At 38.9% G+C, this 16,942-nt stretch overlaps 2 protein-coding genes and 1 pseudogene across 3 annotated transcripts; 2 read left to right on the top strand and 1 right to left on the bottom strand.

Annotated features, from left to right (window-relative positions):
- The first annotated feature begins 1,585 nt into the window (after positions 1–1,585).
- On the top strand, positions 1,586–2,173 carry LOC143881989 (zinc-ribbon domain protein). The gene has a single exon (XM_077385356.1). The coding sequence runs from the start codon at positions 1,662–1,664 to the stop codon at positions 2,001–2,003; it is 342 nt and encodes a 113-aa protein (XP_077241471.1). The 5' UTR covers positions 1,586–1,661; the 3' UTR covers positions 2,004–2,173.
- A 707-nt stretch (positions 2,174–2,880) lies between these two features.
- LOC143881990 (chlorophyllide a oxygenase, chloroplastic-like) lies at positions 2,881–9,470 on the bottom strand (annotated as a pseudogene). Its single transcript, XR_013252056.1, has 8 exons — positions 9,281–9,470; positions 6,468–6,572; positions 6,091–6,366; positions 5,843–6,012; positions 5,393–5,582; positions 5,108–5,220; positions 4,119–4,413; positions 2,881–3,636 (listed from the first exon to the last, which is right to left on the bottom strand). The product of XR_013252056.1 is annotated as a chlorophyllide a oxygenase, chloroplastic-like (transcript).
- Positions 9,471–12,474: 3,004 nt separating this feature from the next.
- Positions 12,475–16,346, top strand: LOC143881988 (photosystem II 22 kDa protein, chloroplastic-like). Its single transcript, XM_077385355.1, has 4 exons — positions 12,475–12,748; positions 12,847–12,957; positions 14,804–15,047; positions 15,948–16,346. The coding sequence occupies exons 1-4, from the start codon at positions 12,527–12,529 to the stop codon at positions 16,193–16,195; spliced, it is 825 nt and encodes a 274-aa protein (XP_077241470.1). The 5' UTR covers positions 12,475–12,526; the 3' UTR covers positions 16,196–16,346.
- Positions 16,347–16,942: the final 596 nt, after the last annotated feature.

The raw sequence follows: 16,942 nt of genomic DNA, 5'->3' as shown, positions 1-16,942 counted from the left end.
GGCGACATTATATCCGGAGGCAACATAGTACCCGAAGCGATATCGAAGCCGAAGGCAACATAGTACCCGAGGCTACATTGTATCCGAGGCGATCTTGTATCCGAAAGCAAAATAGTATCTGAGGCTACATTGTATCCGAGGCGACATTATATCCGAAGGCAACATAGTATCCGAAGCAACATTGTAGCCAAAGGGCGACTTTATATCCGCGATGACATTGTATCCGAAGGCAACATAGTATCCGAAGCGACCTTGTATCTGAAAGCAAAATAGTATCCGAGGCGACATTATATCTGAAGGCAACATAGTATCCGAAAGAAAATAGTATCCGAGGCGACATTATATCCGAATGCAACACAGTATCTGAAGCGACATTGTAGCCGAAGGCAATATAGTATCCGAGGCTACATTGTATCAGAGGTGACTTTATATCCGAGGCAACATTGTATCCGAGGCGACATTGTATCCCGGCGACAAAGTATCCTTGAGCTAGACAGTGTACGTATTACCTATATAGTTGTGCTTAGAGGTTATGTGGTTTACCTGTTTAATAGATTATCAAAAGGTCATATTTATCTATTCTCCTGCTCTTATCATATTTATCTATTCTGATTTCCTTAACTTTTCCTGCCCTTCGATGTATTAAATATGTAAATTTGTTTCTCAAATATGTAACTTTTCCTGCTCTTATCAAGGCAGCTTGGTTCGGTTCGGTTCGGATTGCCAAAGCCTCAACCGTAACCCAACCCGAAAGAAAATTGGGTTGGCTTTTCCCAACCCAAGCTGAGGAAACACCAACCCAACCCGCGCCAAATTCGGGTTGAACTGGTCGGGTTTGCGTAGAGCCCGACCCAAGTTGCACCCCTAATCATGTGGCAGTTTATCTCGTTATGGAGAAAGATCAAGGGTCCCAACTTAAATTGAAACTAGTGTTTTGGGCACGCATGGTTGGGAGATCCAAACCATTCATTTGTTGGGCCCAGACTTGAATAGGTCGAGCCCTGAAAATCATCTACATAGGTTGATCCCAACCCTCCAATTTGCAGTACATATTCGCCCCGTCAAATACTGGTTTGTAGATATTTAAATAGTGGTCTGTAGATATTTATAAAGGACGGAATGCTATAAAAGCTCTACAATGGGAGGGCTAGTGCCATTCTAGTTGATGATTTTCAGATATTATGTTGCCTTCGGATATAATGTCGCCTTAGATACAATGTAGCCTCAGATACTATTTTGCTTTCGGATACAAGACCTCCGTCCACTAATTTTATCTTGATTTTCTTTGGGTTATTGTATTTTTCTGTTTGGCGCAAGGTGAACCCGAACCAACCTGACTCAACCCGACCTGACTTCGGGTTAGATAGATTGGGTTATGGTTGAGAGATTTAGAGGTGGTTGGGTTAGGGTTGACCATCCCCAAACCGAGGCTCGGGTTGGGACGGGTTAGGGTGGACCATCCTCAACCGGATCCAACCCGACCCGAGTTGCACCAGAAAAGATAAACCGTATCTCCTCACTGCGCACGTTAGAGAACATCACTCCAAAGTTCCAGAAATAACGATACCGTTATCTCACTCTCTCCAACCTTCCAAAGGTATATATATGCCTAGAAACAGAAAGGTAGAGAATAATAGGGTTGCTTCTCTTTGGATTGAACAATGTTCTTTTTCTTCGTGGGAGGCATAGAGCAACAGGTCCGGCAGGTCCTACAGGCCAAAGCAGTGCGATGCATAAGGTGTGGATCATATGCCGATCTGGTCCAATACGAAAACGTTCTGAAGCTCTTCTTCATCCCTGTTTGGCGTTGGCCTGGAAGAGAACCCGTTATTTACTGCCCAAATTGCTCTCTCTTCTTCCCCAAGGGTTTTTCTCTACCTCCTCCACCAGGCGAAGTTTCAAGAACCCCTCCTCTTCTCTCTCACGCCCTCCGCTGTAAGTCCTGCGACAGCATCGTCGATCCCGATTTCCGATTCTGCCCCTTCTGTGGATCCTCCCTCTGATCCTCTCTATAAAAATGCCCATTTTGAAGTGGGGTTCTGTTAATTTTCTCAATAAATGTTAGGGTTGGAGTTTTCTTACTTTTTTTTTTTTTTTTTTCATGTTTGTTGAGTTGTACGAGCGTTTGCTTCATAGATCTTTGGTATGGAATATATGTGAATTCTACTGTGTATTTTGTTGTTGTTGTTGTTGTGTGTGCTAAAACCCTAAACCCTATCAGCCCTTAGCTTGGATGCAAGAGGGTTGGGATAATTGCGATTGATCCCATCTGGGTTAATTGTCCTACAGTCAGATGATCTGAACTGTCAATTTTGGTGGGACCATCTATATTGGAGTGACATGAAACCGCACACTGGCCAGGGATCCCACTGGTCAGATAGATATAGCCTTTAGATGGACTGCTGGAGATGAAATTGGGTAATTCTGTTCAGATTAATTGGGCAAATGCCGCTCGAATTGGATAGTTTGGAGCGATCATCCATGACAGATCCACCATAATGGCCTGTTCTGATTGTCAAACCATAAACCCATATGTATATTTTCAGGTAATCTCAATTTACCCCACTTCTTTCGTTCACACTGTAATTTGGAACGATTCTAGTGAAATGGTGTCAAACTACTTCATTGGGTCAGATTTTTTTTTTACAGCCATGCATATTGAGGTCAGTCATCAGTTTTGATCAAGTAATGCTGAAATCTCCAATTAATGGAGCTTACAATTATACATAATCGTGATATCATTTGCCTAGATTAGTTTATCTTAACAGAGAATGCCTCCCATCTGACAGAATTGCCTTTTGTAGAGATCCCCTTGTTTAACTAGAGAAGAGTCAAATTCCATCCACGTAGTACAGAAAAATATACTTTGAACAGCAACCATCAAAAAATAACTACCAGTTTGCTGTTAGCATTGGAGTCAATTCTGTTTAATATTGTGATTGTGAAATTTGTCCCACAATTGCTTGCTTGCATACGGACCAGATGAAGGTTACAGCAATGATTCCTGATCTCTTAAAAATTGAATAAGAATGCACTTCTATTGTACAATACTTAGAAAAATGGCAAAAAAAAAAAAAAAAAAAAAAAAAACTGAAATGATCTCCAGAATGATCTGATCAACAAGGATTGTGATTCTTTTAAGCTGAAGAAAAGGGTATAAATATAAGAAAAGGACTCTGTTAAGCGGAAGGAGCTGAGGGAAAGGGTGAAAAAAGAACGAAAATGATCAATCAATACTCTACAGCAAAACAATCAAGACACATAAGCTATGGCATGCCTTGGAACCCGAATAGTGTACAGTTTATGTTACAGGGAGGGAGGGATAATCTTTTCTCTGGTACTGACTGACAATTGCCAATCACTGGAATATCTTTGGAGAATTTGACGAATCTCGGGGGCTTGTCTGGACCGATGTTCAGTTGGGCTTTTGAAAAAACTTAAGAAGTTAAACCTGTCGTAGAATCATGACTAGGATTTGCTGAAAGGTAATTGCTTGGTGCCTCTTTCGACTGCATCTCTCCATTGCCTATACCTTACTCCCAGCTTGTCATATGTTACTGGAAAATTCCAAGCATTTGCCCCATTGTTCATCCGTTCCTGTTGGCCTACCACAAGCCGTAGATCCTCATTCAGAACCTGTGGTTTGTTCCACCATGAAGAATTTCCACAGCATGGAAAAAACAGTTAGAAATGGAGGAGAAATAGATCTCTAATCTTTCTACCATAAGAGGAAATCTTTACCAAGGGAAACTAAACTAGCCTAAGATTTTTAAAATCAGCTTAAGTCCCTCATTTCCTTGGCTTATCAGATTTTTCATTTTTTGAAAAAAGGGAAGGTGTTGGTAACACAAATCAGACGTGTATTGACATGAAAGTTAAGGACTTGTTTGTGTTTGTACTTTTTTTTGGGTGGGTAAGCTGGGATTGAACTTCCGACCTCCAAGGAAGTTCACTTAATGTACTTCTACTTATATGGCATTTGTGGTTCTGTCACATTGTAATCTGATAGAGACCAGGTTTGACTGTGATACACATTGTCCAACATCATATAGATTGTATCTACCATATACTAAATTAACTTGAAAATAAGAAGTTCATTGTGAAGAGAGGATCCTCACCTTCTCTGCAAAGTGCTTCCATAGGATGTACACAAACGGGACGTGCTTCAACAACGGGGCAAAGTCTAATGACATTCTGTACAATAACCTTGTCTTGTTTCTAGAGGAAGGCAAACAGACATGGTGCTGGTGAAGGTGTGTTGAGCATTCCCTGGTACTCTGCCCCTCCAATTTTCTAGGCTTTGAGATGCCAATCGTCGAGAGCATCATACAAGGCAGATGGAATCCCATGTCTATTGGGTAAGGGTCCCAGTATCCTTGAAGCCCGGAAGCAGGCGCCAGGAATTTCACCAAACTGAAAATTAAGACTCAGCATTACCAAGTCATAACAAATACTAAAGTTTTTTCCATCTTTTCTGACTATTGTGGTTGCCTTCATGTGGGATTGCAAGGAGGGATGTGTTCCAAAATTTGGTAAATATTCACATGCATTATAATATGAAGCCCATATCAACACAGTCCAAACATCTTACAGCCTCTTTGGATACCTATAAATATTATTTGCATATAATCTTATATCTAAACGGTTTCGAAGTTAAATATGACTATTTGCAAATAATGGTTCTAATAGTTTTAGAAATGATATAGTTAATGGCTTCCAAAGAGGCATTAATGTCTTTTGCATAATGATTCACTTAAATAAAGGCTGTTTTGGGTGGCACCCAATGGTACCCTTAATAATTTTGCATGTTAGAGAAAACCATTATACTCTAGTTGAATTTGCATAGTTAGTTAACTAAAAATTGGCATTTTGTGAGTATTTTGATGAGGACTATTTTGTTGTATGAGGAAGATTTATGGATATTTTGAAAATGAACTTGGGTTCTTTTTTTTTATTTTTTATTTTTTATTGAATGGTAAGAACATGGGAATTTTACCATTCAAAAAAAAAAAACACGCACACACACAGATGGGAATTTTGATGCTCAAATCACAAGATCTTTGGATCATCTTCGAGATATTTCAAAATTCAGATAATAGGAACTGACCTCGGTACACTCCACCCCTTAGCGAAGGTGGGGGTGTGTGTGAAAAGGGCATGAGAGAGGTCCAGAAGATTATCTAGAAGAAGCCCGTGCTCCACTGGCAATTCCATGACAATCTATTATTCACGTGAACAAAAGAGAGTGAGCTGCATTATAGAACTCATTACTACAAAATTAATATGACCTGCTACAGCTGTTTGAAGCAACATGGCAATAGGATTCTGCTACATCAAAGGGCTTGCCTGTTTTATTGAATGGATGGACAGTGAAAGATAATGTCTTAGTTACCTCGGCATGCACTTTAAATCCTGGAGGAGGGTCCAGAGAAGGAAGGGTTGCCATGGGAGGTTCATCGCCAGGCCATATCCAAATCATCCCTTCTTGCTCAAAGCAAGGCAATGACCGTATGCTCACATTAACGAATTTTGTTGATGGCATCTTCTCACATTTTCCATCAGTTGAGTATTCCCACCCTGAAATTCATTCCAACCCTAAAACTCAGAACCTTCTTTATATATGATAAAAGTAATACTAAACATTCATTTTTTCATGTAAAAGGGACTCTTCATTTCTCATTGCTGTAATAGCCAGGTAAGTGCCTTTTTTTTCTTTTCTTGTTTTTTTAATGTATGCTCCTCTTATTATCGCCAACATATATTTTACTTAAACAAACTGGAGGTTGAGGGTACTAAATAGATGATCAAATGTGAAACACCCATATCCACACCTACAATGAATTATGGGCACCAATCTTTTGGTTGGATTTGTCCTCATAACTTGGTGTTTATTTTTACTGAGCCAAGGTCAAGAGGGCACGCTCGGTGAGCACAGGTATTCTGAACACAACCCGCTTTTCCATCTTTTCCACGAAACATGACTCATGGCTCCTCAAAGCAATCTAAAGGAATCTGAAAAATAAAGATATGAAGGATGTATATCAGCAGTTACATAAGATCTCCATCATTCTGAGGTACAATATGACTTACCATGGTGTCATCTTTCAGGTCATCAGTGAATGCCACTGGGTACCAAAAATTCTTCGAACTGGGATGGTAGGAGTGGACAGGACCAGACACATTCAAACTTTTTAGCAGTGACTTAGTTTTTACAGTATCAGTGGATGCTGAGGAAGTGCTTGTAGAAGGCGAGTTTTTGTCAGATTCTGATGTGTTTTGGCCCGATAACAATCTATCGTTAACCAAAGTTTCCATGTAGGCAAGCTTGTCCAAAGCAGTTGCAACCCTTGCGTCAGATATATGAACCTGTTTGGTAAGCAAAAAGGCTATGTAAGGATGTGAAAAATAGAAATTGTCATTCAAATGATCAAATTAATAAATACAAGGAGGAAGGCCTCTTTATCGACCTGTCTGTGTGCCACTTCTAGTTCTTCTTGCAACTCTGCAAGTTCTTTCTTCATGGTACCGATGGACTTATACTCACGTGCCAATGGATTGGGAACCTCAACTACCTACAAAGGCACCAGAAGTGAAATTGTGTGTTAGAAAGTACTTATGAACCAAAATCCGTTTCAAGGAAAAGTTGGACTGATCCCTCTACAAAATAAACACTGGAGCTTGTTTATACAATGACCATAACATTGACCGTCACATATGAAGATTGATCCAAAATCTCCGATGAGTGTCAGTTCTATGGAGAAAACCTAGATATTGATACAAAATTTCCAATCCAAGGTGTTGTTTTGTGCCTTGTTTCCCATGTTTTTTGGGTTTCACTTACTGGCCTTATAATTAGACTAGGAGAGAGGGTTCTGCTGTTTTGACAGAAGACTTGGATATATAAGGTTTTACATAGCCGTGAGGGGAGGTGGTAAAGAGTGAGAAAATGTTCTTGTGTGGGAAATATGAGAGAGAGAGAGAGAGAGAGAGAGAGAGAGAGAGAGAGAGATTTGGAAGGGATTCAGTAAAAGGGTTTTCTGATTGATCTGGGTCTTCTTTGTTGTTGCTCATAGTGGATTTCTCATAAACTCACCTATGGATTATGCCTAACCACTTGTGTTATCTTTTGTGCCTGGTTGTCATCTTTTTATTGCTTTACTCATGCCGAATCAGATTTACACATCAAAATTTCTAGAGTGGTATTAGAGCAGTTTGGATCGATCTGATCAGAGAAGGACGACAAAGTTAAAAAAGCTTGTTCCAGAGATTCTTGCTGGGTGTGGAATTTCGGAATGAGGTATTTATTATCCAAACTTTTCTTGCTAATTTTGGAAGATTGTTAGAATCGATCTAAGGTTGTTTAGATTGGTCAGTGCGTGGAAAGAGATTTTTTTACTTTTCTTTTTCGAGTTTCTTACTTCTGCGTGGAGCAACCAGCTTTATAGAGTGTCGTTTAGAGGTGTAAGGTGATCTTAAATGGCGACAAAGGATTTAACCTCTGAAATTGAGATGATGTCGGTGCAATTTTGCTCACTCGCTACTACTTCAGCAGAAGTAGTGAGTAGAATAACGTAGTTGGAGATGTTTTGTCAGTCTTGGTAGCTATTAGCACTTCTCCTCATAAAGACTAGATATTAGTTTAGGATGTTTTGTTCACATATGCTCTAAGAGAGAATACTTTGATGTGTTTCAAGAGAGGACAAATGCATTCTCCTAGGGTGATGGGTCTATTTGTTAAGTCATAGGAGTTGGGATTTGGGAAAGCGAAGATAAAAATGTTCAATAGAGCGGTGTCATAAAAACCACACGCGGCTGCATGGTTCTAATGAAAAGGAGAGAAATGTCACTGATTGTATCATCTGATGAGAAATATAATGGCTAGTAATATTCCTAGGACATTGACGAGTAATTGATCATAAGGTACGTAGTCTTTCGTGGCTGGAGCAAAGAGTAGACGATTGTGAAGGGTTAGTTCTTATGTTGCGAGAAGACAGATCGAGCCCCCTTTTAAGAGTTGACTAGACAGGTTGACTTAGGGCAACTAGGCATGTATAGTAGTCATGTTGATCTAGTTCGGTTGAGTCAAAACTAGGATAATTTGATGATGTTTGTAGTTGGTTCTTTACAAGACCAATGAATATTTGTGATGATAGCAAATAGTGGAGACATCAATAAAAAATCTTCAAGGTCGTTGTGAAATAGTCCAAGGTGAAGATTTTTGAGTTTTGTGCCTTCTCACATGTTGTAGGGTCCACTCACTAGTCATCTAGTTAGACTAAGAGACTAAGTTCTATGGATTTACTAGAAACCTAGCTATATAAGGAAGAGTGGTAGCATAAAAAAGGGTTATTTGTGTGGGAAAAGTGAGAGGGGGGAGTGAGGGTTTTGATAGCAATTCAGAAAAAAGGGGTTTGTGACCAATCTGAGTTTATATTGATAAAGTGTAATTTTACTGTAATCTTCTTTGGGTCTTTCTCATAGTAGATTTCTCATCTACTCACCTGTGCCTGTAGGATTTTACATCAACGTAAGAAATAATGTTATCTTTGTGTGCGTATGTGTTTGCATCTTTCCATTGCTTTGCTCGTGCTCAGATCGGATTTGGCCTGTCCAAATTATTTATAGAAATTTGTATGGGCCATAGGCCTATAATCGAATTACTCAATTATTAGAGACAGTTGGGGAGATCAAATTGGAGATGTTTTCATGCTATGGACTAACCAGGATATAGCCTATAACCTAAATTGTTAGTCATTTCCACTGACCAATGGATTTAGTTTTTACACTTTATATGGGAGCATTCCTCATCCACAGTCCACAGTGCAAAGAATCACATTGGATGATACTAACCATCCGGTCAGTAAGCTACAAACTAACAATTAGTGTTTTAACCACATGTTAGTAGGCCACCAATTCGGAAGTTATGTAGTCCCATGTGTGTAATTTTTTAACTGTGGCCCTTGAAAGGTGGATCCCACAGGGTAATAGAGACACTCTGTTCGAATTGCATAGACCAGATGATCCTAACCATCCAATCCATGGACCATCCTCCATTGAATATGGATCTTTGTCCACATCTCTTTTACTAATCTCAGTGGAATTTTTTCTCTATCCATCAACCATTAATAGTTCTCTGTAACTTGTTTCTATCTATCTTTAGATTCCTAGAGATAATCCCAACCAATCAAAGAAACCCAACAAACAATCATCACAGATGAAAAGATAAAACACCCACAAAATTTCAAAACAGAGACAATCACAAAAAGAGGCATGTAAGTACCTTGTTGTGAAGGACCATGATAGTTAGCAGATCTTGACGAACCCTCCAATCCAAGTATTGAATATCAAACCTTGCCAGCTCCAGAGCTTGAGGGGCTCTAGGTCTAGGGTCCTCAACATAAAAAATAGTCTCCCACACGTTTGTCTTCTTCTTTTCCAATCCTCCTCCTTCCCCAAATACTCCTCTTACACCAACCTACAATCCAACAAGGAAAAACTAAGTATTTAGGTGGACCCAGAAAAACCCATGTTAGATTGAGCATTATTTTCATCTAGAAGCTTACATTTCTAGAACAGAAATTGAATTAGGAAGGCCTGCAAAGGGAGATAGGAAGGGAGAGACCAAATGTATTTGACATTGCTGTCATGGCGTTTTGGAGACTAAACTGTAGGGAAAGAAAGGGTTTCAGACTTTTTGTTGATAAGAGGTTGGTGTTGAACGCATCATGTCTGGCCTCCCATTTGTTGACACGTGGAAGGGAGTGGGAGACTGTAGCCCACGTGGCATGTGCTTGATCCAGACAATGGCAGCTTCTCTCCTCAGTATTTTGCCAGCTTGGATTGGGATGCTATCTCTCTATCTGTTAAATACTAAAAAGAGGGTGTCATAGCCTCATGTGAAGTACTTCGGCCCCTCTCTAGTCATAGTGACCTCGTTGTCCCATGCAAGAAAAAGGGATGGATATATCACTTCCCTTAATTTATGGTACCCCAACAATTTATCATTTCCCTCTAAATTGTGGATTTGCAGTTGACATTTGGAACTGGATCAGATCCTTAGATTTCCAAATCAGCTACAACAGTGAAAAAAAAAAAAAAAATCAGATTTTCAAATCTGTTCTGCAAGACATTATCTGGAAATCAATATTTGTGGCAATTACCTTCGCTGCTCCTCGACCTTGCTGCAACAGCAACGAGACGTCACTCAGTTACTCCCTCCCTCTCAATCTATCGTACAACATGAGCATGAGGATGATTGATGTATTTTGTATCCAAAACTCAAATCCAAATCCAAATACAAAAGTGTGAGGTATCCAAACGTGGTCTAATGGTACGAAAGTATAGAACGAAATATTCTAGCCAAGATTTTGTTCTATTTTGTCGTGTTCTGGTTTCTTTTGTTTGCCATCTTTCGAATGAAACGGATTGGAAAATCTGGAAAAATTGAAGATTCATCATTTTTAATTTTTTAGTTTTTTTTTTTTTTAATTTTATAGTTGTTTGAAGGGCATTTAATGTCTTTTCACCATCTCAAATGAAGAGGATGAGCTTTTTTTATTGAAAATATTGATATGTATCAGAAGCATTTTTGCATCGGCACGCCCCGCCTGAAATAAAATGAGACACCTCGCAATATCGTGATGCTTTCTCTTGTCTTGTTGCAGTTTGATTGCTTCAATCTGAAAGGTTGATGGTTGTTGTTGATGTTGGTTTAGCTATAGTTTGAGGGAAATAACGTGAATTAGAATTATATTCGATTGAGAAAAGAAGGCCGTTGTGCTAAGTCGAGGGTAGAGCTATGCTAAAGAGATGATGGAATTCAATTGCTCGAAGAACAATTAAAACTAATACAAGGTAAAGGGAGGAGTGGAGAAATACTTTTGAGAGAGACATGGAAAAGGGAAAACTCGGGAAAGATTAAAACCATTGCATAGAAAAGGGAGAAGTGAGAAATACTTTTTGAGAGAGACATGAAAAAAGAATACAATAGAAAAGAAAAAATTGTACACCCAGTTTCTCTCCCCCTAATCAATACAGAAACCAAAAATGGCTAAAAATCAGCCGGAGATGGTGAAGATGGAGGGGGTCATTGAAAATGGAGATTTTATGCCTAATGCAAGTGATGATGGGTATGAAAAATGAAGATTTAATAGCTTAAGAAAGTGGTGGTGGCAGGGGCGGAGGCACATATAGCATGAGGGGAGCCATGGCCCCCAAAGACTTGCAAAATCTCTTTTATGGTTAAGGGCTTTACATGCATGCGTATCTAGTTTAGTGGCCATGCCCCCACCCCCACCAAGTGTAGTCGCTAGGTGGTGGGTTTAGACTTCAGAGTTTCAAGGAAGGGCTTGATTTTTAAAAATCTGAGGAAAGTGTGAAAATTGAGAAAAATATGGACAGAACATGTGTGACTCACACATGTGCAAGCTAGGCTAACAAAATGACTAAATGCCCTTGGACACAAAATTATAATTTTGTCCTCACTATGTTTCTCAAAATTAGCCGACCCCAACTAGTTTGGGACAAAGGCTTAGTTGAGTTGAGTATGTTTCTCAAAATTAAAAATAAAATAAAAATTAACTAAACTAAACGAGTTTCCAAAAAATACGCTTAAAAGCTAACAGCCTGGTCAAGATCATCTCACCTGTGAGATTGTTAAATTGTGGCCATTCATGATGGGATCCACAAGACATGGTCTGAATCATTAGACCGTTTGTCACATGTATAGTGATTTGAAACGCCAAACCTACTCGACCAAAACTACTTCATTTTTCATTTTCAAAAACTTGTATCCTTCGTTTTTAGGAGTGTAAACGAGCTGAGCCGAGCTTGGCCAGGCTCGGCTCAGCTCGTTAAGCTCAAAAGCTCGGCTCAGGCTCGAACCAAGCTCGGGCTCGGCCAGGCTCGCGAGCCTTACTGAGCTCGGGTTATATTAAGTTCACACCCCTCTTCTTCCCTGGAAAGCCCAACTAGTGTAATTTGACTACTTTTTTTACACTATGGGGGGTGGTCCAAGTAACAAATGGGTTTCCAAAAATGAAGTAACATATTTTGTCTCCCCCTTTTACTCCCTGGACAACCCTTTTAGTGTATATATTAGTATATAATATATATATTTAAATATATTAAATTCTTAACTAGCCTTAACGAGCCGAGCCGAGCCGAGCCTGGCCTAAATCGGGCTCGGCTCGTTAAGCTTAACGAGCCTGGCGAGCCGGCTCGGCTGGAGCCGAGCTTTTTTTGAGCCGAGCTCGAGCTCGAGCGAGCTTCCGAGCCCGAGCCAAAATTGACACCCTTATTCGTTTTGGAACATCCAAAATCACCACAACATTATCTTCAGCAAATGACCAAGATTATCTCTACCAAAAAGGGACTGAGGAAACGTGGTCACATGTCCACCCATCACCACTTACAATACGCTATCTACATACATCTCATGATAAACTTCTCACAAAGATAACCATCTCTACCTCTTAAAACAAAACTCTTTTCCTTCTTCCCAAAAAACCTCCTTGAAAACAAAGGCATGGCTCATTCCATGCTCATGTCTAGTGTCTCAGGCCATGTTGCAGACTTGAGGAAAGAGCCATTGTTCCAATCTCAAATTCGTCGACTTCGTCCAACACCATTCTCTCATCTCATCTTCTCTCCTTTTACACTTAAACATTCCCATTCTTCTTCTTCTTACTCTTCTACGCGAACACTCGCCCTCTTTAAATCCAAAACAAAAGCCCCATCAGCCAAGACGGTTTAATTTCTTACCGTTTCTTTTTCAAATTCTTCACAGCATTATTATTTCTTAAGAACTTCAAGCACTTGGTGTAATGGGGTTTTTATGCTCATCAGGTGGAGCCAAAGGTAAAGGTAGAAGATGGAATTTTTGGTACATCAGGGGGCATTGGATTCACGAAACAGAACGAGTTATTTGTAGGTCGAGTTGCCATGATTGGGTTTGCTGTAAGTAGTTTTTTTTTTTTTTTTCCCTTCTTTTTGTTTCATTTATTTTTTGCTAAGATGGGATTTTTGCCCATAAATTTGCAAATTATTTCAAAATTAGTCATTCGAAATTATGAATTGGCCGAAAAGTCGAGCCTTTTGAGTTATTTAAAGGGTATTTTGTCAAGTTAAAAAAAGGTTTACTGTCGAATCTACAAAACATATTAAAATATGTAGTATTTAGGGGCATAATGTATTTATTTTTAATTTTTTGGGCTAATCATGGTTCTAGCCTTCTAGGTGGCTAATTAGGATTTATTTTATAGGTAAAAACACCTATTATTATATTCAAGGAAAAAAAAATCAAAAGAAGGTGGTCCCAATGACTAATAAATTTGGAGGGTATCTTTTTGGTCAATGATAAATTCGCACCCTCTGTAGGATAATTCACACCCCTTTAATGTTAAAAAAACGTTAAAGTCTGCCACATACTTTAACGTTAAAGTGGTGTGAATTATCCTAAGGGGATGTGAATTTATCATCGCCCATCTTTTTTATTGAAACAAAGGGTCCACTTGTGAATGGTGGGATGGGATCCACATATTGTATGCATGGGCCCAACTATGGACGAGTCATAGTGAGCCCCCACCTGCTGACTGGCCCCTTTGCATTTTTTTTCCTCCTTCTTTATGAGGAAATGATATCCCAACCCCTTATTATAATTTTTTTTTTTAACAATTGGATTGCAAGAAAAACATGTCCGACGGAAATATTTCTCGGGAATTTTTTCTTTCCATAATTTAGAGGGCTATCATCACAAATTGAAGGACCCTTTTCACAAAAATAGAATAGGATTGGTTCAAGTTATTTTTACCGTATGCCATTAAAAAAAGTTTTTTTTACCATGAATAAAAAAAAGTAGGAAATTTTAAAAATAAATTTCCTTTCCAAACTCTCCAAGAAAATTCTTAAATCCAAACAGGGCCTAAAGGCTAGGGCTGCAACTCGAGCCGGGTTTTACCCGCATCGACCCGACCCGAATATAGCCTGGGTTGGGTTCAAGTTTCATGGGTTTCGGGTCGAGCCGGGTTGAGCATTCAAAAGCCCGCATGAATCTCGGGTCGAGCCGGGTTTGAAGGGGCCCGACCCGACCCGACCCGAGTTACATAAGTTATAGTATGTACATTTTTTTCTATTGTTAGTTAAAAGTTAAAAGTGAAAACCCACGCACCCACTGTTATTGTATGTGAGTGTAATTTCTGCTTCTATGAGTTGAGTTGATTCAAGTGTTTGATTCAGCATTGTTTGATTGTAATTACAACATTATTTGATTACAGCATTTGTTTGATTCAAGTGTAATGTGAGTGTAATTACATCATTGTTTGGTTCAAGTGTATTGTGAGTGTAATTTCTACTTCTATGAGTTGAGTTGCCTTGCCAAACAAGAATTTTCCTTAAAAAATTGCGTCAACGTGAAAAAACCCGACCCGACCCGACCAGAGATTTATCATGGGTAGGGCCGGGTTTGGGAATCGTGGGTTTTCCGAAAAAAAACCTGACCCGACCCGACCCGAGATATTTCTCGGGTAGGGTTGGGTTCTCCAAAACCCGACCTGCCCGACCCGAGTTGCAGCCCTACTAAAGGCTTTACAATTCCCAATTATTAAAATTTCTTCAGCAGCCCCAATTATTAAGAAAATCGTAAAATAAAGTAAGGAGTGCCATTATCAAAACAAGGTGTACAGATCTCATTTCCCTTATTTGTAAATTATCATGTCACATACACATAGTAGCATGTGTAATGTGCTGTGAGTAAGATGTTTGAAAATCTTATGTTAATATTAGCTATTGGAAACAAGATTTGCAGGCATCCTTGTTGGGGGAAGCAATCACAGGCAAAGGAATTCTATCCCAGTTGAATTTGGAGACTGGAATTCCAATTTATGAAGCTGAGCCTCTACTCCTCTTCTTCATCCTCTTTACACTCCTAGGAGCCATTGGAGCTCTAGGCGACCGGGGTCGGTTTGTTGATGATCCTCCAACCGGACTCGAAAAGGCAGCGATCCCTCCTGGGAAAGGCCTCAGATCCGCGTTGGGTCTCAAAGAAGGAGGTAATTCCTATACTAAATGATTTCTGTTTCAAATTATTTTAGTACTTATGATGTCCCTTAAACATATTTCTTTCCAAACATTTTGATACAGTGTACAAATTTTATGATCATACGATACCAAACTTTATAAAACTCGCCTCGTTAATCATCGACTAGACATTGAGTCAATTGAAAAATTAAAAGAGATTCATTGTGCTGGTTAAAAACTCGGCCTGGTGGAAGAAAAACGCATTGAATTCAATAAACTAAAATAGTCACAAATATTTGTCTTGAGAATCTCTCAAAAGGATTTTTTTTAATCATTTTTGTAATTTTTGGATTTATATTGAGAAAAATGAGAAAAATATTTAAATACAGATACAAATTTAAAATTTAAAATTTTAAAAATAGAAAAACAAAAGTATATGATGAAAAAAATAAAAAAAATGGAAATATCGCTATATTTTAAAAAAGCTAATGATATCTGGGCTACCATGTTTTGGTAATGAGAGTATGAGACTAACTCACCTTGTTTTACATTACCTCGTTTTTTGTCCCTGTCAAAGGCTATAACAGTTCCCAAAAAATTCCGTAAAACAAGGTGAGATCACCTCGTTATCAGAAGTCAGAACATGGTCATGCCCATATCAGTAGCCTTTAAAAAGACTTGACTTTCACCATTTTACAGAAGTAATATTTTGAAAAAGTCGGAGATATTTGTGAGCATGGTAAATAGTAAAATGATTTAGTAGCATGCATTAGCGCTTTGACTTCTTCTATATTCAAGGTTATGTAACCTTGGTTAAGGTTTTCATTTCAAGAGTCTATCATCTAACTTACCAATATTTAGGAATACAGAGTATGCATTATTTCGAATGTATGATTATCACAATTTTTTTCTTTTTTACTTTTTTGGAAAAGGTCCATTATTCGGATTCACAAAGTCGAATGAGCTCTTTGTTGGGCGAATGGCGCAGCTTGGGATTGCATTCTCTATAATCGGAGAGATAATTACTGGAAAGGGAGCATTAGCACAACTAAACATCGAGACAGGGCTGCCTTTAAATGAAATTGAACCACTCGTGTTGTTCAATGTTATTTTCTTCCTCTTCGCAGCGTTGAATCCCGGGACAGGTAAGTTTCTAATTACCGATGAGAATGAAGATTAGGAGACTCAAATGATCTTGGGTATGATGCTTTCAAAGACTTCCATTCTATGTTTTTTGATGTAATAGTGAGCTTTGGTATTAGTTTCATATCAAGAAGTGTCTTAAGTTGTATTGAAAACGAGTTACATGCAATGACAAAGGCATTCTAGAATGATCTTCAAGAGTGGATCCTTTCAAGAAATCTACATTTTATGTATGTTACTAGAATGGACCCATCTGGATGTGATTGGATCCTACCATTCTAGTAGAGACTAGTTTGCCTGGGCAGGACCAATGTCTAATCCCTTTCAGTATCATAATTAAAGGGAAATGATATATTCTCCTTCCCCCCTTTTTAACTTGGGACAACCCCTCTAGCGTAAAAGATCGATGGCGAATACACTAGAGGGAACTGTCCCAAGTAAAAGAAATGGGAGAATATATCACTTCCCTATAAAATTGAATTGTGCACGGACCCACTTTGAGAATGTAGAACGCTGCATATTGAGTCAACAATGGGTTTTAGGCCCTTTCCTAGGTGGTAAATTTTGAGGAATTCTGTCTTAGAATCTTATTCTAGCCAGAAAATACACGTGTTGGACAAATAAAAATGCAAGATGCCATGACAAAAGTTGCTGGAATCCACATAGAGAAGTGGTTCTTTGATGATTTGATTGGTGAAGGTTCTTTGGACGTTTCTTACCGGCAATTAGATCTTGGTAAATAATTTGGCAAGTCTCCTTCAACAATATCTCTCAAAAATAAAAC

Source organism: Tasmannia lanceolata, unplaced genomic scaffold (genome assembly GCF_043159265.1).
Source record: "Tasmannia lanceolata isolate RefF3 unplaced genomic scaffold, GAP_Taslan_0.1 ptg000007l, whole genome shotgun sequence".
Taxonomy (NCBI): domain Eukaryota; kingdom Viridiplantae; phylum Streptophyta; class Magnoliopsida; order Canellales; family Winteraceae; genus Tasmannia; species Tasmannia lanceolata.
Note: the sequence above shows the minus strand (reverse complement) of the source record. Positions and strands in the feature narration are given on the sequence as shown.